The 23,794-nt window shown below is 34.1% G+C and overlaps 1 protein-coding gene across 2 annotated transcripts in view; it reads right to left on the bottom strand.

Moving 5' to 3' along the window:
• Positions 1-6,492: 6,492 nt before the first annotated feature.
• The window catches only part of Mtpap (mitochondrial poly(A) polymerase), a 29,143-nt gene continuing 11,841 nt past the window's right edge, over positions 6,493-23,794 (bottom strand). Inside the window, exons 5-9 of one of the 2 annotated variants that reach the window (XM_026402309.2) lie at positions 23,410-23,621; positions 19,599-19,825; positions 9,213-9,305; positions 9,062-9,135; positions 6,493-7,414 (exon numbers count right to left, since the gene is read on the bottom strand). In XM_026402309.2, coding sequence (XP_026258094.2) covers positions 7,049-7,414; positions 9,062-9,135; positions 9,213-9,305; positions 19,599-19,825; positions 23,410-23,621 — 972 coding nt within the window. In that variant the 3' untranslated portion in view covers positions 6,493-7,048. The remainder of the gene's footprint in view (positions 7,415-9,061; positions 9,136-9,212; positions 9,306-19,598; positions 19,826-23,409; positions 23,622-23,794) is intronic. The other variant, XM_026402308.2, reaches the window with a different exon arrangement.

Genomic DNA, 23,794 nt, shown 5'->3' with positions numbered 1-23,794 from the left:
TGGGCATTTATATACATATTCACACATGGTATAAATTTAAGCTTTGAATTGGCATGTACAAAATCACAGACCAGAAATAAAAAGCTGGCAATTTCTGATTTCTGAAGCAGAGCATGGAACAACATTTGCAGTACCCTACTTTTCTTAGTGGTAAACTAGGCATTCATTCTAGCCAGATGTTTGTACTGTTATCCAACGCTCAACTGAATAAGGCACTGGCAAGTAAGACCTCATTGAGAAGGATGCAAACTAAATAAAAAGTACACATTTTTCTATGATTTAAGCAAAGTTTACAGGAATCAGAAGGTGGAAACAAAAAGAATTCAATGGTTTCTAGTAATAGCAGACTAGATAATTAATACATATTGACTCACTGCAAAAACTAGAAAAACTGGGCAAAACAACAAAAACAGCTGCTTGAATGCATCAAGATGCTGAAGCAGCAGTAAAAACAAAACAAAACAAAAAAACCTACAGGATTGAGAAGTAAATGCATACAGGTAAGCCTAGCTTTGGGCTGCTTTTCTCCCAGGGACATCTGCTGATGAGGTAGTTCACAGCAGAGCATAGGCTGCAAAGGACTCTTCGAGACACCAGACAAAAATGAGTTTGGGCTCAAGACAGAGCTCCTGTGAGTGCTTCAGGCTTAGGAAGGAGATCTTCCCTACTACAATGCAAAACTCTGGGAATAAATAGGGGCTAGAATCTGGAACTGAATCTATCTCAAGCCCTTTAAGAAACAGTGACACAGGATCATAAAAACCCCTACCTATCTTCTAGATGCAAAAATAAACATGAAGATGACATCATCCTTCTTCAAAGTAATTCCTACTATTTTCCAGATACTGTCAACACACAAAATAACCACCAGCACCATCACCAGGTATACTAAGTGAGAATCATTATCATGAAAACAGGCAGACCCACAGGGGAACCAGATAATTTGAGTTATGACGTACAAACTTTTAAGTATGTGTAACAAAAGGACATCAAACTCTTGACTAAAATTTTTGAAAGAAAACTGGAATTTTTGGGAAAAGTACCAAATGGGAAGTCTAGAACTGGGGGGGGGGGGATACTCAAATTGAAAATTCAATAAATGGATTTAAAGAATTAAACACAGCAGGAGAAGGGGCACATGTCTGTAATCCCAGTGACTCAGAAGGCTGAGACAGGAAGATCACCAAGTTCAAGGCAAGCCTCAGCAACTTTTCTAGGCTGTAAGCAACTCAGTGAAATCCCGTTTCAAAATAAAAAATAAAAAGGGCTGGGGATATGGCTCAGTGGAAAAGCGCCTCTGGGCTTAATAAATAAATTATCACAGATGAAGAACAATTTGGAAAACTATAATGTAAGTCAGATGTAAAATAACAGAAACTTTGGACTGTGCAGAGGGAAGTGAGGGGAAGAATGGCAAATGGGAAGGATGTTAGAATGAGACAGACATTATTACCTTATACACATGTATGATCATACTACCGGTGTGACTCTGCTCCACATACAGCCAGAGAAATGAAAAGTTGTGGGCTGGGGATGTGGCTCAACCGGTAGCGCGCTCGCCTGGCATGCGTGCGACCCGGGTTCGATCCTCAGCACCACATACCAACAAAGATGTTGTGTCTGCCGAGAACTAAAAAATAAATATTAAAAAAATTCTCTCTCTCTCTCTCTCCTCTCTCACTCTCTCTTTAAAAAAAAAAAAGAAAGAAAAGTTGTGCTCCATTTGTGTATAATATGTCAAAATGCATACTATTGTCATGTATAACTAATTAGAACAAATTAAAAAATTAAATTAACAGAATCAAGACAGACAAAAGGATAGAAAATACAGGAAAACACGTCAGAGACAAAGGGAATTAAACAAAAGGTTCCAACTTCATTCACCTTTAATCCTAATGGAATAAAGGTGAATGAAGGCAAACTTATACTTGAAAATTAATGAATTTTCTAAAACCAGTAACAAGTGTTTTAAATCATTAGGTAATGATGAACATTTTCACACATGATTATGTGCTGACACAATTAGAAATCCATGTTGTAGGAAAATCCATAAGACAGACAACCAAGGTCCATAATACTGCAAGACAAAGAGGTGAAGCACTAATGGAGAGCATCAGGAATTAAGAAACCAACTAATGTTACTCTGTTACTCTATTGGACTGTAATTGTATCCTGATTCAAAGAAATCCACTTGAGGGGAAAAAAACAACCGTGATAGCCATTAAACAGGTGGGCTCCTGAACAGTAACTGGGTATAATTAACTAAAGGGTTATTGTTTGTTTGTTTGATTTAGGTATGACAATGATTTGGGGATTATGTTAGAACTAACATTGGGGCTGGGGATGTGGCTCAAGTGGTAGCTCGCTCACGTGGCATTCGTGCGGCCCGGGTTTGACCCTCAGCACCACATACAAAGATGTTGTGTCCGCCAAAAACTAAAAAATGAATATTAAAAATTCTCTCTCTCTCCTCTCTCACTCTCTTTAAAAAAAAAACTAACATTGTTTTAGAGATCTGATGTAGAGGAAATGGAAAAGTAAGTGGAATTTGCTTAAGATAATACAAAAGTGGTAATAATGGGATTATAAATTAAAGAGAATTCAACATGAGTTACCTATCAAAACAGGTAATGAATTTATGCAAGTTCATTACATTCTTCTGTATACTTCTGTCCATGTTCAACATCCTTCATAATAAGTTTTATAAAATTATTAGCAAGCCTGCTTTCCTTACAAAACATCAGCCATCTTCAAATTCCAACTTTTATGGTCAGTTTCTAAGATAGTACAGAACTAGCATATCATTATATGACATTTCAATCCACTCTTCAAGGCCTGGTTTAATAAACTTATCAAACATTAATTAAAACCACAGTCATTAAACTGAATTACCCTAAGCCAAACACCAGTAATTTTATATAATAGGAAAAACTTCAGAAATATAGTAACGCTATTATAACAAGTTGAACTTGATGAAGAATTCTGGAGCCAGGAAACTGATGCAGATTTAATTTATCATTAACTTGTTTCATTTTATTCAATGGTACCCATTGCCGCAGTCTGGCTGGGCACAATTCACGAGCCACTTATCAAGCAGGAAGGAACTTAATTTTTTAGAATGCACATGCCAAACCACAGGAGCTGTTCAGGAATTCCCTCAGAGCCCAACTGCCACCACCAGCTCTTCCGACCCTCGAGGCCGATTGGCTGGGTCCCGTGAGCAGAGCCAAAAGAATCCCCCAATGAGCAGCTCTGTGGTCTGAAAAGGCAGGGAAACAGCCCAATGAGCGTCACCGCAGAGGAGCCAATCAGCTGGAAGTTTGCTAGGGCCGCTTGGGCTGTGGCTCTCAACAGCCCATTATAGTAAATTTTCAATAGTGCAACTTCAAAATAAACCAGACAAAAATAATGTGTAATTTCATTTTTCATTAACTTAGACTTGACCAATTGCAGATTAGGTGCAGGTTGAATATCCCTGATGAATATCTCAGATTCTGGAATATAAGCATTCCAAATCAAAACTCTAAAATCTGAAATGCTCCAAAGTCAAAAACTTCATGAACACTACACCATGACGCTCAACCTGTATTTTACCATGCCACATGTTTACAACAGTACATTATTTACAGCATCAAGTTGTGTCTGAAACTCTCTTTAAAACAGATCTTAGGGCTGGGGATGTGGTTCAAGCGGTAGCACACTCCCCTGGCATGCGTGCGGCCCGGGTTCAATCCTCAGCACCACATACAAAGATGTTGTGTCCGCCGAGAACTAAAAAATAAATATTAAATATTTCTCTCTCTTAAAAAAAAAAAAAGTTCTTCCCCTTCCTTAAAAAAACCAAAAAAAAAAAAAAAAAAAACCCAGATCTTAGCACTGCATTTTGAAAGTTTAGAAATTTGCTTATGGGTAGTGGTGATGGGGGAAGTTTAAATGCATTAACTTATAAGTAAACAGAAAAAGTAAATAATGCCTTTAATGTAGCTTTGACCACTCAGTATTGAAAGGTGGGTGGATACACAAAGATAACATAAAAGATAAGCAATCACATTTAAGGATGAAATGTATTTTTAAAAATAATCTGTGATTTTATATATCCTGTATCATAGATACTACAGATTAAAGATTCTATCTACAACAGACACTTTCTGGGAGTTGCTCCATGGGAATTCCAAAGGAACGTGGTAATATTAATATTCTTTGAAATCTGTATCTACAAATAATTGAATTCAGCATGGAAACCAAAATAAGCCTTTCAAGTACTTAAAATAAATTTTCCAACATCATACTAAGGTGAAAAGTGATTTCTAGTCATGTTTTCATTCCTTTCCAAGTATATACTGTAGAGAAGTTCTCATTACAAGCTTTACATTCAAAATCAAATGTAAGTCATGACCTGATATTTCCTGTTGATAGCTTTAAACTACTCAAGCTTTACTCTCTTACTAAACACTAAGAAGACGCTTCTGAGGTAAGTAAGGCAGTCAGCTTGGAACCTTTGTGGAAAACTGATGGTCAAATTTTATCTAACTTAATAATGGAACCTATGGTATTTAACTTCGTATAAAAAAAAAAAAACCATGATCTAGAACTACTTGACACTAACAAATTAAAAAACTTGCTTCAGCTTTTATTATTCTCCTGCACAAAATCTGTCAATGGTTTACCACTGAAAATACATTTAACCCCCTTAATTTGCAATTGGCAGTCTTTCTTGAACTTATTCAACCTTAATTCTTCTAGATGTCATGGTAAAAACCACATCCCAGGCATTCTGGACCTCCAGGTCTCTAAACAAACTTCTTTCCTTCTGATTCCTATTTATACTGTTCCCTTTTCCCAGAATGATAATCCCTGCCTCTCTGCCCATGGGCCCATTATTCCTGATCATCCCTGCCAGAAACAGTTCTTCCTTTCAATAGCATTTGGAACGATCTACTCCTGTAATGTTTACTGAAGAGACTTAACTAAGACCCCATAGCTACTCACCAACTGAATACCAAACTCCATAAAGTGGAGAATTGCTATGTGGACAAGTTGCATCTGCATGGATGCTCTTTCTGCTGGCTTTGCCACCAATCATCACTGAGTTTGTTTATTTATGTATGGCAAATGTAGTTTTTCCATAACATGGCACCAGCAGGCTGTAAAGGGGTTGAACATGGCTATACTTTTAAGGCCAAGAAAATTCTATAAACGTGAAATAAACAATATATCAGCTATCACCTGACTACAGTGTAAAGCAAATGAAAGAAGATATAAGTAGTAAATGACAGCAGGAACAAAGTCTTATTTGAACTGTCCTTGTTTTCCCTTCCCTTCTCTGATCACTGGAGGCTTGTGAATGAAATAAAATACACGTTGTTTTCTTAGAACACTTAAGCTAATTCTCATTTCCTAGAATGTCTCTGCCCAATTCTTTAATTTCCTAAATATAGGTAACAATATCAGGAATTATACTAGTGGGCTATAATACCTGGAATGATACACAGCTAAAATAAATTTGATTTAGGTAATCACATATTAAAACTACTTTCACATACTGAAAATAACTGTACATTTAAAAAATCTTTAAAGACTAAAATTCATCACATAATTAAATCTATTCTGAAAAGTAAAATAGATACACACTATCAAGTCTGTCCTGTAAATTACAAAAAGAAAGCTAATATACACATATTTTGTGTGCTTAAATAACCAATTTAGACTTAACAGCAAACTACAAAAATGACAGATAAAGTATCTGTGAGTAGAAAAAAGTATCTGTGAATAGAAAACATTTTAAAAAAGCCAGAGACCCTTAAATAGTTGCTTTTGAATTTTTTAAATCAGTATTGACTTCCAGCCCAACAGAGTAAACTTACTAGAAAACAATTTAAAACCTGGCTTTTAGTTTAGACTCTGCCTGCATTAAGAACACTGACTACTTGTTTGGTTTCAGATGTGAAATCCAACAGCAGAGCCTCATGGACGAGAACTTACGTGCTTCATAACTATTCTATTACTGAGTTTCTTGTACCAAGCAGAATACATTATAATTTTTGAATTAAAAATTTCAATGCAAACCTTTGAAAACCTCAACAAGCTCTAAACATGATTTTTTTAAGTAGCAAGAAAAATAATCACACATCACAAACACTTGACAGGAGTGACTAGATAAAAAATATTCAATCAGTAACATATACTGTGTTTCAGGTTCTTGATCTAGCACATTCCTATATTATCTTAATTAAACTTCAACAACAACCTAGTTAAGTGGGTACTATCATCATTCCCATCTTACAGATGAAACAACCAGGGCCCAAGAAGACTGAGTAATTTGCCATGAGCCAGTATGGCTTACGTGTGTTTTTAAACACTACACTACTTGCTTCTTCAACTGAATGTTACTCTACATTGAATGTAATAAAAATTACATATATTTCCTATAAGGAAAAGAAAGTTCTAAATAACAGAAGTGAAGGGCTATTGGGAACACCATATCACATTTTAGTAGAAACAGAATTTTATTTTTTGAAACAGAAAAACTAAATACTATTTAAAATATCACAATATTTTTATATATTTGATTTGGAACACCTTGAATGTAATGACCACAGTGTTTAGGTTGGGTTAATGTTTAAAAAAACATAAATATTCTTGGATATCAGTATCAACTTTTAATTTATATGTGAATAAGAGTACTTTGTTGCTTGAAATATAAAAAATACATATTAAAGGGCACTCCCAAATTCTGAAGCTTTATTGTATTCATTCCATACATATATACCTAGAAGTCCTTTTAAATGGCTAGATTCTAAAACTCATTTTTACTATTCAATTTGTATAGTTTATTTAGTCAAGCATATTCCAACCTTCTTTTGTCCATTCCTTATAGTCGATGTTGTAATAAAATGCCACCTTAGTATCTGCTTGGTCAGACAGAAAACATCCCACAAAGTTAAGGAAGCAAGTGATAAAGGCTGTGAAAAGGAATGACAAAAGATGAGATCTGTCAACTGTCACATCTGTTCTTCCCGGTAGTCTACAGAAAGCAAAGCAGCAGCCATTATGTATGAGTACTAATTGTTCTTTTCCCATTGGCAGTTGTGGCATTTTCTGTACTGTTACTTTTTATGGAGTCTAACAAGCTTCTAATTCTTTCACTCGCAGGCCTTTTGTTTTTCTTCTTGGCAAGAGACTTACTATTTGTGACGGATGACAGTAGTAGGGCTGCCAGCCCCCAGGGCTGGTTACTTGATGATGGAGAAGGTCGATCTTTATCTTCCTCTTGTAAAATCCAGGCACTTTCTCTGGCCAAATCTACAAATTTCTGTAGCTGACTTTGACTTACATTTTTGCTAATGTTGAGAGAAGTTTCAAAAGGGTTCTGAATATGAAGAGGAGAAGAATCGGGTTTGTTTTGTTCTCTTCCCTATAGATTATGATACAGGAGAAAAACATGTATAAGTATATGAAGGGTTTTAATGACAAAAACACATAAAATATTACCATTAACTTCACAGGGTAAAAAACAGATCCTTCCCTAAGAGAGTTAGGTAGGTATACATGTGATATGAATGTCAATGTGTATACTTCTGTTATCTTTCCCATTTTAGTTTTATGAGTATCTTTAGAGAAAAATAATTAGGTTCATGATCTATGGATGATGATGTCACTGCTCCAATGTCAGGTATCCGCACTAGTTCAAAAATAGAAATATATTTAAAATAATGTAACTCTTTATCTGAAATAACATGAAAGAAAGAGAAATTGTAGAAAATAAGATGAAGATACATGTATCTTGGTAAAAACCTATTACAGTGGTCACAGAAAAATATAAAATTAGAATCTTCAAATGTAAAAATTAGCTTTCCAAGTATGAAATGAAAAAGAGAGGAACAGGGCTGGGGATGTGGCTCAGCGGTAGCGCGCTCGCCTGGCATGCGTGCGGCCCGGGTTCGATCCTCAGCACCACATACCAACAAAGATGTTGTGTCCGCCGAGAACTAAAAAATAAAAATTAAAAATTCTCTCTCTCTCTCTTCTCTCACTCTCTCTTTAAAAAAAAAAAAAAAAGAAAAGAAAAAGAGAGGAACAAAGGATTATTCATTCTATTACATTCTTGCACTTAAGACCTTACCTCAGAAAAATATAAACCATGAATCACATAAACAGTAGTGAGCCTATCTATTTTTTCCTCCTTCAAATGATACCACAAATATTACATAAATATTCAAAAGCCAAAGATCTGGATTCTCCAAACTTGGCAGCACCTATTTATTCCCTAACTTCTCTCATACCACTGCTCAGTGGGTATCATGCCTGCCTGCCATCTCTGAACCTCAAGTACAAAAAAAAGAAAAAGAACATATATGTTTGGTGACCTTTTGCTTCTAAATCACATTCCAGAGCTTTCAGTGTCCCTTCTTGTTCTCCTCTTCACACTTTAACAAAGTCTCCCAAACAGGACAGGAGAGCGAAAAAAAAAATGACAAAAAAGAATATGTATGTTTTTGCTTTATGAAGCCAGATCTAAACAGAATAAGCCCAGAGCTTTCACAAGCATCCCCTAATTGTAAACATATTTTGCCTAGGCTTCTGCTGCGATTTTCTTTCTTAGAATAAAGTCTATCATTAGAAGAACCACAATCATAAATTCATATACTCTAAATAAATTAATTCCTAAGGGCTCAAGTAAAATCTTGGGACTTCATATTAAATTTGCTGCATGGAAACCCAAATCCAGTTTAACAACAACTGTATGTAAAATTACCTTTTCCAGAAAACTTTTCAGAATATAATTCCACATTTTAAAGAATATAGTATTAACTCTAAATGATGTCAGAGGTGCCACAGCACTGTGATGGAGGCAAATGTTGAAAGAGCTGCCTTTTGCTCTTCCAGTTAACTAGATGAACAAGCTTAGGTAAGTTAGACAACTCCTACAGACATCAATCTCCTTACTACTATTACTTTAACATTATAATGAAACATTTGTTAGAGTACTCTGAAAACTAAATTTAAAATATCAGTATAGCAGAATATCAGATAACTTATAATCAAATACTAAAACATTTACCTGTCGAATATTTATGGAATTCTTATTGAAAGCGAAATTTCCAAAATATTCAAAAAATTCCTTCAGTAGTAATTCTGCAAGAAAATAAAGTAATAAAAATAAGAAGAAAGTTGAACCCAAAAAGAAATAAAGAAAAAAGAAAAGCACTTACCTAATGTTTCTGTGTTTTCTGAAGGTTTAATTTTATTCAAGTCACGAATAAATGTACAGTTGTTGCCTTCTATTATACATTTATCTTCTGCATCTTAAATAGAAATTAAAATATTTCATATTATACTTCAAAGATATTTCCTACCTCATAAAATAACTGATTAAAAAATCAAAGTTTTATATATATATGTGTGTGTGTGTGTATGTCCTATTATTATTGTTATATATGTTTATAGTTAATAAAATTTAAAAAGATTTGAGACTATACTACAGTAAAATTAACATTACATTTTTTTCTTTTCTTTTTTTTTGAGGGGAGTGGGACTGGGGATTGAATCCATAGGTGTTTTGCCACTAAGCTTCATCCCCAGCCCTTTTAACTTATTAATTTTAAGACAGGATCTAAGTTGCTGAGTATCTTGCTAACTTGTTGAGGCTGGCCTCAAATTTGCAATCCTCCTGCCTCAGCCTCCCAAGATGCTGAGATTATAGGATTATATGCATGCACCACTTTGCCCAGGCAGTACTTTAGAGTGTCTAAATTTCAGTTAATTCAGTAAAACAAATTCAATAACATACTAATTTTAGGCATTCAACTGTTCTACTAGTATTATCTAGAGGTAATCATTTCCTAATTATGATATATAGTCATGATGAAATCCCTTGTACACTCTAATCCACCTTCCACTCTATAACATATATAAAAAAAGAGCAGTTTTTAGAGCAAGCTCACATTATTCAAAAGTCTAATCAATGGCTACCTCCTTAACATTTCATAATTCTAAGGTATTGCTCCTCCATTCTTAATTAACATTTCATAATTCTAAGGTATTGCTCCTCCATTCTTTCAGTTTCATCCTCCATTGGAGTTTCTCTGTGTTCACCCCTCGCCTGGGACTAAAGGGCCACTCTCCTATTCATTACTGTCCCTCTTCCTTCCCTGTCTAGCCCACAACAAAGGTGTGTACAGCATACAACAAGCACATAATAATCTGAATGATTACTGATATTTGATTCTGAATGCCTATATTTATACCAAAGAGAAACTAGAAAGACAAACAAGATTCCTTCAAACTTCTGTCTCCTCTTTTTCTGTGTTTTTTTGTCAATTTCTGTTACTGATGACTTCTCAAACTTTATTCTAGACTCATACTAATTTTAATAGTGAATCTTACATATTCTTCTATTTTTAGGAGACCTGGGTACATGTTTAATTATTTCAAGTGATCTACAATTTGTATTTTTTGTGACACAGCACCACTGGCATATATTGATGGTCTTTCAGCAGTTGCTTCTCTTTTTAGGACAATTTCTCCCATTGAAGCTTTACTAACATTTCAGAAATGTACAACCATTAAAAACTAAGACTATAGAGTATTGCTTTTCACTGAAAAGATTTCAACAGATATTACTGAAATTTGAAGAAAAAAATTATTCTCCGATTCAAGATAAGGCCATCTTTATTTTTTCAAAACCTCTAAGGCACTCAAATCTAACAAGCAGCTTTCTTGAGTGCTTCACCTTATTTTTTTTTTATTTTAATTTTTTTTTACTGTAACTAACACCCAAACAACACATATAAGTTAAATCCAATAGTCATTAGTTTCCTGCAGCTGTTAAAATTTCAGTTCTTCAGTCACATTAACCATCTTTCCAGTGCCTAACAGGTCTAGGTGGCTAGGGGCAAAACTATCGTACAGCACAGATATGGAACATTTCACCACCACAGAAGGTTCTATTGGAAAATGAAATTAGCCCTTCTCTCACACTGCATAAATCTCAACACAAAGTGGATCAAGGACCAAGGCATTAGACAGAGACCCTGTGCCTACTAGGAAAAAAAGTAGGCCCAAATTTCCATCATTTTGGTTTAGGAACTGAATTCTTCAACAAGACTCCTAAAAGTAAAAGAAGTCAAATCAAGAAGCAATAAATGGGATGGTATCAAACTAAAAAGCTTCTTCACAGCAAAAGAAACATTAGGAGAGAACCTACAGAATGAGAGAAAATCTTTGCAACCTGCACCTCAGATAGACCATTAATCTCCAGGATATATGAAGAACTCAAAAAACTTAACACCAAAAAAAAAAAAAAAAAACACAAAAAACAAACAAAAAAACCCCACAAATAATCCAATTAATAAATGGGCTAAGGATCTCAACAGACACTTCACAGAAGAAGAAATACGAGTGGTCAACAAATATGTGAAAAAATGTTCAACATTACTAGCAATTAGAGCTATGTCAATTAAAACTACACTGAGATTCCATCTCACTCTAGTCAGAACAGCAATTACCAAAAATACAAGTAACAATAAATGTTGGCAAGGATGTGGAGGAAAAAGATACATTCATACATTGCTGGTGGAACTGCAAAGTGGTGCAGTCACTCCGGAAAGCAGTATGGAGACTCAGAAAAACTTGGAGTGTAACCACCATTTGACCCATCTATCCCACTCCTTGGCATACACCCAAAGTCAACATACCACAGTGACCAATGTTCACAGAAGTTCAATTCACAATTCTAAGCTCTGGAATCAACCTAGATGCCCTTTAATAGATGAATGGATAAATAAATTGTGGTATATATACACAATGGAATAGTAATATTACTCAGCCATAAAGAAGAATGAAATTTTGGCATTTGCCAGTAAATGGATGAAAAGTGGAGACTATCATGTTAAGTGAAATAAACCAATCCCAAAAAACCAAAGGCCGAATGTTCTCTCTGATATGCTGATACTGACTCACAATTATCAGGGGGAAGGAGGAGTGGAGGTTCACTGGATTGGGATAGGGGACAGGAGGGAATGGGAGAAAGCGAGGGGGATTGGAAATGGGAAAGACAGTAGAATGAATCGGCCATAACTTTCCTATGTTCATGTATGAATACACGACCAGTGTAACTCCACATCATGTACAACTACAAGAATGGAAAGCTATACTACATGTATGTATAATATGTGAAAATACATTCTACTGTCATGTATAACTAAAAAGAAGAAATTTTTAAAAAGATATTTTAAAAAAAGTTCTCTTAGATAGTAATGCCTTAGAAACTCCATTCTTGCTCTATTCAAAGATGACATCCCATCACTGTTTAATCCTGTGCCACTGATTTTCTTCTTAAAAATATGGTTTGAAACAATGGCAAATATTCCTAAGTAAATATGAACACTCAGTGGTGAGAAAAATAAACATAGACACAACTTATTTAATGCAGAAATGTAATGAAACCTCCCATTACATTACATGAACTTAAAAACCATAAGAAAAATGAAATATATGTACTTATTAAATCCCTTGATTCCTTTGGATCTTTAGCTTTTCATGGATTCATACAGTAATCACTTTTTCAGCACAATACATACTAAAAATAAGTCACTGAGGAATATTCTCAGAGACACATATAGATTGATAAACTTAGCCACATTTTTCAGGAAGCCATATAATACTACAATAATTCATAATTTGTTACACAGATCACTACTGGCAATAACTGATATTAATAGATTACTAAGGGTTACAGTAAATATATTTATGGACTGTATAACCATTTATGTTCATTTGTCTGGTCAAAGGAGCAAGAAGCAACATTGTGTCAGATACACTTTTTTTTTTTTCTGGTTCTAATAAGTTATTCATGACAGTAGAAAGCTAAATTCATTGTACACAAATGGAGCAAAAGTTTTTACTTCTCTGGTTGTGCATGAAGTAGTATGCAATCATACATGTAACCTGGGATAATGATGTCCATCTCATTCCACCATCTTTTGTACCGCTTTGCCCCCCGCCCTTGCCCCATCCAAAGTTCCTCACCTCATCTCATGCCCCGCTTCCCATATGGATTAGCATCCATTTATCAGAGAAAACATTTGGCCCCTGTTTTTTTTTTGTTGTTGTTGTTGTTTGTTTTGAGATTGTCTTATTTTGCTTGGCATGATATTCTCCAACTCCATCCATTTACCTACAAATGCCACAATTTTCTCTTTTAATGTTAAGTAATATTCCTTTGTGTATCTATACCACATTTTCTTTATCCATTCATCTATTGAAGGGCATCTAGGTTACTTCCGAGTTTAGTAATTGTGAATTGTGCTGCTATAAACAATGAAGCAGCTGTGTCTCTGTAGTATGCTGTTTTTAAGCCTTTAGGCTATAGATTGAGGAGTGAGATAGCTGGATCAAATGGTGGTTCCATTCCAAGTTTTCCAAGGACTCTCCATAGTGGTTGCATCATGCTGCAGTCCCACCAGCAATGTATGAGTGTGCCTTTTCCCCCACATCTTTGTCAACACTTATTGTTACTTGTATTCTTTATATCTGCCATTCTGACAGGTGTGAGATGAAATCTTAAGAGTAGTTTTGATTTGCATTTCTCTAATTAGTAGAGATGTTGAACATTTTTTCATATATTTGTTGATTTACTGTTTATCTTCTGAGACTTGTCTGTTCAGCTTCTTAGCCCATATTGATTGGGTTGTTTTTTTGATGTGAAGTTTTTTGAGTTCTTTATATCCTGGAGATTAGTGCTCTATCTGATGCACAAGCACTTCTAATAAGTAAGTAGAGGTTGATGAGAACATGAATAAAGGATATAGTAGACATCAAGTTCATATAAAGGCTTAACACTTCTTATAAAAAAAAACTTGTATCATGTTCTGTTTTATAATGAAAATTTACTGTAACTAGAATAGCTAAAAATTATATAAAGAGTTATATTCAAGTTCTATTATAATTACTAATAAGTCTAAACCTTCCAGGATACCATGAGTCAGCAATCATTAAATGAGAGAGGCCAACATGTGGTTCTGCCCTATTTATTAACAATGCTAACTGTGGAGGGCAGAAGCTTAGACTTAGTAGACATCTAAGAAAAGACTCCAATGTGAGGCTACACAAAATAAAATGGAAAAACTATTTTTTAAAAAGAGTTTAGACAAAGACGACAACATGAATAGATCACATGATACTTCTGAACATTTCTGAGAAAAGACAGACAATTGGTAACAAGTCTAAGATTGAGTTAATGTTAATATATAGCAAATCAGGGAAACAAAAATAAGAAAACCATTAGCTCCAAACAATATAAAAAGTTGGGCAGGAAAATTTATTTTACTTTATATCATGATTAGATATGAATAGTATTTATATACTCATAATAATGTAATGTAGTAAGTACATAGCAAAATTTTGCTATTTGAGGGATAGAAAGGATATGTACACAGTGGGGACTACCGGAGCAAAAGAGTTAATTCTTCCTCGTCCATAAAAGGAAGTCTTGGGTATCTACATCTAAAAAAAAAAAGAAAAAAGAAAGAAAAGTAATCCAAGCATTTAGAAATAAGAAATTTAATGTCTGAAATAAATTAGTTAAAAGAATTAAAAGCAGTCAGCCACCCATGGAGTAAGATAAAAGAAGTAGAAGGAAAAGGTTCAGAGGGTAAGTTATTGTTACAAAATTTGTAAAATTAGTTTACTCTTTAACTGTGTGTCTGTAACTTCAACAAAAAATGAAACATTTTTAAAATGTTATTTTCATTATTAGTAAGATTGTTAATACTAGTAAGAGTGAAGTCAACACCAGTGTGCATATATTTGAGCATTACACACACACACACACACACACACACACACACACACACACACAAGAACTCATACCCAGAATATATGAAGAGTTCCCACAAACAAATAATACAAATATCCCAAAAAGAAAGATGGGCAAAGGCTTACAGAAGCTTCTCAAGTGGCTACTAAAAAGAGACATGAGGAAGATGCTCGACTTCATTAGTCAATGGAGAAAAGGAAATTTAAAAAATCATGATGCCATTACACAAACACTAAGAAAAGCCAACCTTATAGTATCAGATGTCTGCAAAGACAAAGAAAAGCTAGAACTTATATATAATATGCATGGAAGTTTATACTTTAGAATACTATTTGGTAATATCCACTAAATCTGAATATACCCAAATTCTAAGATTCAGGAATTCTACTCCTAGTATATACCTGACAGAAATGAATGCCCATGTTTACCAAAAGATATGTGCCAGAAAGTTCCTATCAATGGATATTTGTTATAGTTTCAAACTACAAATTACTCAGCTACCCATCAAAAATAGAATTAAAACATTTTTGGCATATCCATATAATAAAATACTATATACCAAAGAGAACTAATAGTTCACAAATACACTAAAAATATGTATGCACCAAAATAATGTTAAACAGGACAAAGACACAAAAGAATACATACCCTATAATGCTATCTATAAATAGTTAAAAATCTGTGCTGTTAGGAAGGGTGGGGTGGAGTAGGGCCTCAAAGGAAGCATAGCTGGAATTTCTGGAGCATTTTATCTAATCTGGTGGCGATTACTGGTATGTTCCATTTGTGAAAATTAGTATGTATATATGCGCTTCAACATGTATTTGTATTTCAGTTTAAAAAGTGTAAGTTCTGAAAAGTGCGTGGGTTTTAATCCTAGCTCTATTAATTACCCTCTAGTTATGTGACCTTAAGAAACTTAGAAAACTTCTGAGTCTTATTTTCCTCATCTACAAAATTAAAATGGTAATACTGTCTCATAAGTTTGCTGGGAGGACAGAACGAAATGCTGCATACAATTTTTTTAGCCAAACGCCTGGCATAAAACTAGTCCTCAAGAAATTGTTACTGGGTCATAAATTAAAGCTCTCCTCTCTGCTGGGATCTCTGCATCAATACTGATAATAACACTGCCCAGTCATTTCTTCCTCAACCTCTTAATTCATCACTGAGGACCCAGACCAACAAAACTCTTACCAACCAATATTTGTAAGAGGAAAACACTAGATATAAGCACTAAGCACAGAAATAAATTTAACAAAGGTAGCAAAGCCAAAAAAGATGGAGGATAAAAGAAAATAAGACACATGGAGGAAAGTAGTATGTATATATGCGCAGAAAAATTCAAAGTAATTAAAAGAAACAGAAAAATTCAAGAGTAATTAAAATATAAAGGTTCCCATTATAGTCCACATTGTTGAACACAAACATTAAATACAAATATTAAAATGTTCATCCAATTAAGTTTGAAAGATATTTATTAAACTTGTACTATGGACTCAATTGTATGCCAAGAACAAAAGATACAAAGGCATTATCCAGTTGAGTTGGGCAGATAAAAGAACCACAACAATCTAACAGCTGTTCCTGTACAGGTGTGGAGCACTTAGAAGGCAACAGAGCACACTACTTCTTGGGAGGCAGGAAGGACAGCCAGGGAAGACCTAACAAATGAGATCTACATTGCACTGGGTTTGTCTGCTTTCTCCCATGGCTAATCTTAAGGAAGCCCTCCAGGTAAAACAGAAGGTTAAGGAGGTGGCCATCACAGACAAAGGCAGACATATGAAAAAGCATGAAAGAACTGATATCAGCAAGAATTTTAGAGTGCTCACAGAAATCAATGTAAAAGAGAAGACCACAAAGGGCCTACATACAATGCTAAAAAGTTTGGGCTTTATGTTAACCTAAGTTCAAAACAGTGCCTCATTACAAAGTCCTAGAAGTTCTGGAGATGTTCCAAGAATTCGTGCTGTCCTCTATTAATAAAAAAAAAAAATTTTTTTTTCATTTTTTTTAGTTACTTCTACAGATGGACACAATCCCTTTATTTATTTTTATGTAGTGCTGAGGTTCGAACCCAGTGCCTCACACATGAGGCAAGTGCTCTACCACTGTGCTACAACCCCAGCCTGTCTTTTTTTTTCATTTTAAAAATAACAAATTGATAAACTCTATTCAAGTGTGTGTGTGTGTGTGTGTGAGATATATCATATCTCTCACACACACACACACACACACACACACATATAATGTATATAAGAAGAAGCACAACTTAAAAAACATCAAATGATTATCAGAAAGATTCAGGTCATTCAGTTGATGAGTAACCCAGATAGTTTTGATTGTTACAATTTAACACTTTTTATTCTTATTCATATGTTCTCTATTGTCCATCAATACTGGACTGCTGACTAAAATCAGAAAATTTAAAACTACAGATTCTGAAAAAACACATTAGGAAGAAAATATATTGATAAATTCTGCTCAAAAATTATTCTCACCACATCTTTAATACACATTTAAGAAAAATTATTTTATAGCAATTTCAAAAGTCAAAAATAATAAAGTATGCCAAGACCATAACAATTATGTTGCAAACTTAACTGACAACTGATACCTACAACATGCTATTTGCAAAGAAACACTTGCAAAAAGCCTAAAAATTTCTTTTACAATGTTTAAAAACTAAAAGAAAAATTTTAGGACAATTGGATGGTTTTAAGTGGAAAACTAAAGAATTCAAACTAGTTCAGTCTGTTTTGATACCATGAGACATAAATATATTTAAACTTGTATTTCAATCGATTAAAATAAAAACAACATGTAATTTTTAATTTGTTCACAAATCATATTTTTTCAAATAATTACTGGAAATATTTTTAAGATTTTAAACTCAAAATTTTTTTAAATTTTTTTTAGTTGTTGACAGACCTTTATTAAATTAATTTATTTTTATGTGGTTCTGAAAATTGAAACCCAGTGACTCACACATGCAGGGCAAGCGCTCACACTACCACTGAGCCACAACCACAGCCCTACTTTAAAATTTTTTTTGAGGGATTTCAAAAGACAATAACACTATCAGATAGGTCTTTTTGAAAAGTTACTTTGTTAGGTAAGAACAGATGGTAGGATGCAAACTACAGGAGAAAAGACTGTAAGTCCTAAAAGGAGGGGCAATAAGGAACTGACTCAGGTAGAGTAGAGAGTATTGTAATACTGGAAGAGAACAATTAGGATGCTCATAGTACTCTGCCCCTGACATAAACCTGCCTCAGTTATTCCTCCTTTTTGTAGCTTTTTCTCTGTTTTTGAACTCAAAAAATTCCATGATTTTTCCCCACAATGATTTATACTAAGCATCAGTGAACTCACACAGCAGTAATAAAAGAAGGGTTACTTATAGGTTGCTTATTAGTAAGATTCTACCAGTACTTTGAATGAGTATACCTTACCTTTTCAGTAGAACATCATCTACATTCCCACTGCTCCAAAAATAACAACTGACACATAATAATCAACAAACACTAACTGAATGGATGGTACCAAGGGATGAAATGAGCACAGGCATGGATGTTGCCTTTTATTTTATTCCAACTTCAAAAGTGACACAAGAGTATCACCCTACCCCTCTGAAAACTTCCTACTTTCCGTTATCTTATCACAGCTTTCTTTCTTTCTTTTCTTTTTTTTTTTTTAAGAGAGAGAGAGAGAGAATTTTAATGTTTATTTTTTTAGTTTTCAGTGGACACAACATCTTTGTTTGTATGTGGTGCTGAGGATCGAACCCGGGCCGCACGCATGCCAGGCGAGCGTGCTATCGCTTGAGCCACATCCCCAGCCCCTTATCACAGCTTTCTTAAAAGCCCAATTTCAAACTATACAAACACTTAAAAGTGTTCACAGGAAGGGATTACTTCTAATTTGGATAATATGGGAAGGCAGTACAGAATAAACCGTTTATTATAAGAGGAAACATTCCAGGCAGAAAAACAAGTGTGAATAAAAACACTAAGATAAAATGTCATGAGACTAATCACAGCATTGGCTGGATTGTGGAAACACATGAAGACAAACATTGGAAAAAGAGACTCGAAAACTGTATTGTAGCTAGATATCTAAAGGTTTTCAGTGCCACACTAATAGTTTGAGATTCATTACAAAGAGAATAAAAATCCCCTTTAATGTTACTGTAGACAGGGAAAATTCAAGGATGAACTTAGAAGAATTATCTGGCAACAATATATAGGATGGATAAAAGATGGGAGAATATATATATATATTTTTTTCAATATATGCGTCCTTTAATTGTCTTCCTTTTAGAAATTAGAACGACAAATATTTTACTATAATTCTGGAAAGAAGTTCATATTTAGAAAGCCACTTCTGAAACTCTGCTCCAATCAAAAGCTGTATCTGGGAAATGTTTGTTTTTGTTGTTTTTTTTTTTTTAACTCAGTCAACTAAGGAAGAGGCTCTGATTCGTCCCACAACTGTTGTAAACAACCTAGCCAATTGACACAAATAAAATAGAACGCTCAAAATTTGGAAAAGCCCTGGCTCTGTAAATCAAATCTTCTCATGACCCCTGGTGGCCATTAAAAAGAATAAAAAAAAAAAAATCACTTAACCTTCAGATCCACAATTTAATTTTTGGATTTAAAGATAACATTATATGACTAAAAAAACAGATATTTAGGGCTTTAATAATGCATGGCAATTTAACTTCATTCAAAATGTCAAAAAAGAAAACACAGAAGACTGCTTGTAGTCTTACCTGCTAGGGTTTTTAGGGAATCTAGTGTTGGAAGTATAGGGGGTGATCTTTGCTGGAGAAAAAAGATGACCATCATTGTAAGAGAGAAATTTGTAATCCAAGCACCAGGAATACTAGTCGTTAAGGAATGTGCTCGAGCCCAACATCGCACACTGAACACCAAGGCTCTTACTCTTGAATCCAAGGCACCATAGATATAAAGGAGTTCAGAACTTTTCAAGGCAATCCTTCAAAAACGAAAACAAAAAGAATTTTCAGCCCCCAAAGTTACTATCCAAGTTTCAAGTAAACATACAAATGGGAAATTATCTAAATATCTTACTACGTCTGAATGTACTGAGAACACCATGATGAAATAATCAGAAGCATTAGATATCAGCAACATAAAATTCAATGTAAATGGTCTAATATCAAATACACTTATTACTATTAAGACATCCTTTTAAAAACTGACAATCACAATGAAATTTTAAAACTCAGAATTTTAATGTTTTTCTTTTTATTTGTTCTTTTTAGATACACTTGACAGTAGAATATACTGTGACATATTATACACACATGGAGTATAACTTCCCATTCTTGTGGTTGTACATGGTGTAGAGTTATATATTATCATGTATTCACATATGAACATAGGAAAGTTATATCCCATTCATTTCCACTGTTTTTCCTATTCCTATCCCCACTCCATTCTCTTCATTCCCCTTTGTCTAATCCAATGAACTTCTATTCTCCTCAACCCCATTCTTTATTGAATGTTAGCATCTGTACATCAGAGCCTTTGGTTTTCTGGGACTGGCTTATCTTGCTTAGCATGACAGTCTCCAGTTCCATCCATCTACCAGCAAATGCCCTAATTTCATTCTTCTTTATGGCTGAGTAACATTACTATTCCATTGTGTATATATACCACAATTTCTTTATCCATTCATCTATTAAAGGGCATTTAGGTTGATTCCATAGCTTAAAATTGTGAAGTGAGCTGCTATGAACATTGATGTGGCCATATCACAAAAGTATGTTGACTTTAATTCCTTTGGGTATATGCCAGGAGTGGGATAGATGGGTCAAATGGTGGTTCCATTCCAACTTTTCTGAGTCTCCATACTGCTTTCCAGAGTGACTACACCACTTGCAGTTCCACCAGCAATGTATGAATGTATCTTTTTCCCCACTTCCTTGCCAACATTTATTGTTACTTGTATTTTTGGTAATTGCTGTTCTGACTAAAGTGAGATGGAATCTCATTCAGTGTAGTTTTAAGTTACATTGCTCTAATTGCTAGTGATGTTGAACACTTTTTCACATATTTGTTGACCATTCATATTTCTTCTTCTGTGAAGTGTTTGTTGTTGAGTTCCTTAGCCTATTTATTGATTGGGTTATTTGGGTGGTTTTTTTTTTTTTGTTGTTGTTGTTGTTGTTTTTTTGGTGCTAAGTTTTTGAGTTCTTCATATATCCTGGAGATTAATGGTTTATCTGAAGTGCAGGTTGCAAAGATTTTCTCCCATTTTGTAGGCTCTCTCTTCATGCTCTTGACTGTTTCCTTTGTTATGAAGAAGCTTTTTAGTTTAATACCATCCCATTTATTGATTCTTGATTTTAGTTCTTGCGCTTCAGGAGTCTTGTTGAAGAATTTGATTCCTAAGACAATATGATGGAAATTGGGCCTAATTTTTTCTAGAAGTCACAGGGTCTCTTTCTAATGCCTAGGTCCTTGATCCCCTTTGAGTTGAGTTTTGGGCAGGGTGAGAGATTGGGATTTAATTTCATTCTACTACATATGGATTTCCAGTTTTCCCAGTATCATTTGTTGACAAGGCTATCTTTTTTCCCAATGTATGTTTATGGTGCCTTTATGTTATGAAATAACTGTATTTATGTGAATTTGTCCATGTATCTTCTACTCAAAAACTCAGAATTTTAAAATCAAAGTTCCTAAACATTATTTAATTAACTTTATAACCATCAATAAAGACACAGACACATCACACCTAGTTTATTCAGTCCTTTGGCAGAAAAATTAGTCCATACACAGAGAAAAACATTCTGTAAGTATTTAATCTTAAAATTCTTATAATTTCTAAAACAGCCCAAATAAATTCCAATGTTTATAAAAATCAAACCTCTCTGAAGGTAAAATGCCTCTTAAGAAACCAAACTCAAGCTGGGCATGATGGAGCATGCCTGTAATCCCAGTGACTCTGGAGGCTGAGGAAGGAAGATTGCAAGTTCAAGGCCAGCCTCAGAAAATTAGCAAGGCCCTAAGCAACTCAGTGAGATCCTGTCTCAAAAAATAAAAAGGGCTGGAGATGTGGCTCAGTGGTTGAGTGCTCTTGGGTTCAAACCCTTATACCAAAAAAAAGAGAAAGAAACAAAGAAAGAAAAAAGAAAAAGTAACCAAACTCAAACTCTATTTTCAGTAAGTTTCCTAGTCAAAATTTTAAAATACAAATCTAAAGAATTATTAATCAGAAATATTTTAAAATTAAGTTCTTACTGATCAAAATGTATCTTGTAATTTCTCAAAGAACCTACAGAGGGCACAAAATCACTTAAGAGTATCATCTTAAACTATCACTAAAGTACCATTACAGCATTTACATCTGAATTTAAAATAGAAGAAATAGCAAATTAGAAATACATGGTGATTGTTTTCTATGTGTAAATACAGCTAAAGTAAGCTGAAAAACAAATATCAATAGTGTACAATATCTGGTATAAACAATGCAAGCATATTAAACCATGAAGAAAGTATAAGACTAGTTCTTAAAAACCTACATCAACAAACTTACAAAAAGACATGTCATTTTACATACTATAAAGAAAATATATAAGACAAAAAACAGACATTTAATTATTATATTAAAATTTGGCAATATAGAATGCCTATAACCCCCACCAACTCACAAAGCTGAAGTAGGAAGATGACAAGTTCAAGGTCAGCCTTAGCAATTTAGGAAGTCACTGTCTCAAAAACAAAACAGGACTGGGGATGTAGCTCAATGGTAAAGCAACCCTGGGTTCACTCTCCAATAGGGGGGAAAAGGGGGGGGGCAGTGGCAAGAAACCAAAAGACTTTATTCTGTGGGCTACTTGAAAGAAATTCAGAAATACTTATAGTTCGCTTTAATTTGTTAGTGAACACTTGAGTTTAAACTGCTCTAGACTGAATTTTCTGCATCTACTTTCAGTTATGATTATTCATGTAATATACAGTATATTAAAATCAAACTCATCCAATGAGACTACTAGAGTTAAGAAATAAACTCCTGAATTGAGAAGTTTTCCCTATTTCCAACTTAGGAAAAGTAATCATTATATAAAAAGAAATCGTCATTCCCATCTCACTTTTTTTTTTTTTAAGTAAACATCCTGCAGAAGTCTTAAGCTATATAGAACTCTTTTTCACCCAATAGCATAAACCGTATTTGTTTAGTACACAAAACCTGAGGCAATTCAGAGGTCAAACTCAAGGTGATACTTTATTTCTAAGTATACTTATGAAGACTTATGCTATAAATAGGTACATTTTGCAACATCAGGCTATACAGTTAGAACAAAGAAATATAGATCTTCTCCTATGATGTTAGGTAAGCTAACATTTTAATGCAATACTTTGTTCAGGAAGAACGCCAAATAATCAATAGGTATAACACAAAAGATTTCCTACTTTTCAATCTCTGAATTTTTAAAAAATTAGTACTGAAGTATGTCCTAATGAATCCAAAGCCATTGTTCCTGTATATGAAAAAACTAAACTAATAACTTACAAAGTTCATATTTAAGATGATAACTTAAGAGATCATACCTATTGTTAGTAGTCAAATCACACTGAAATCCAGAGGCCTGGTGGGAGAATCTCACAAGCGGACACCGAGCATTTAATATTTTTTGTACACCCACACAACTGGGGCCAAAGTGGTCAAGGCATTCTCCTATCACAGAAAGGATCTTCTGAGTTGCAATTCTTTCTGAAGGAACATTTTTCACTTGAAATTCCACCAAAAAATTTCCTATGTTCTAAATAAGAAAAAAAAAAAATCCGTAAATAAGGGGTTTTTGTAAGAAGGAATTTATTTGTAAACTTTTCTTGTAGAAGGTTGCGCTAAATTTTATCTGGCAAAAAGGAAACAAATCTACAAAATAAAAAGTCTTCATTCAATCACTGCCAAAAGCTGGCTTAAAATATCCTT

The sequence above is a fragment of the Urocitellus parryii genome, chromosome 9, assembly GCF_045843805.1.
Source record: "Urocitellus parryii isolate mUroPar1 chromosome 9, mUroPar1.hap1, whole genome shotgun sequence".
NCBI lineage: Eukaryota > Metazoa > Chordata > Mammalia > Rodentia > Sciuridae > Urocitellus > Urocitellus parryii.
The sequence above is the reverse complement of the archived record's forward strand: the minus strand, read 5'-3'. Positions and strand labels throughout refer to the sequence as shown.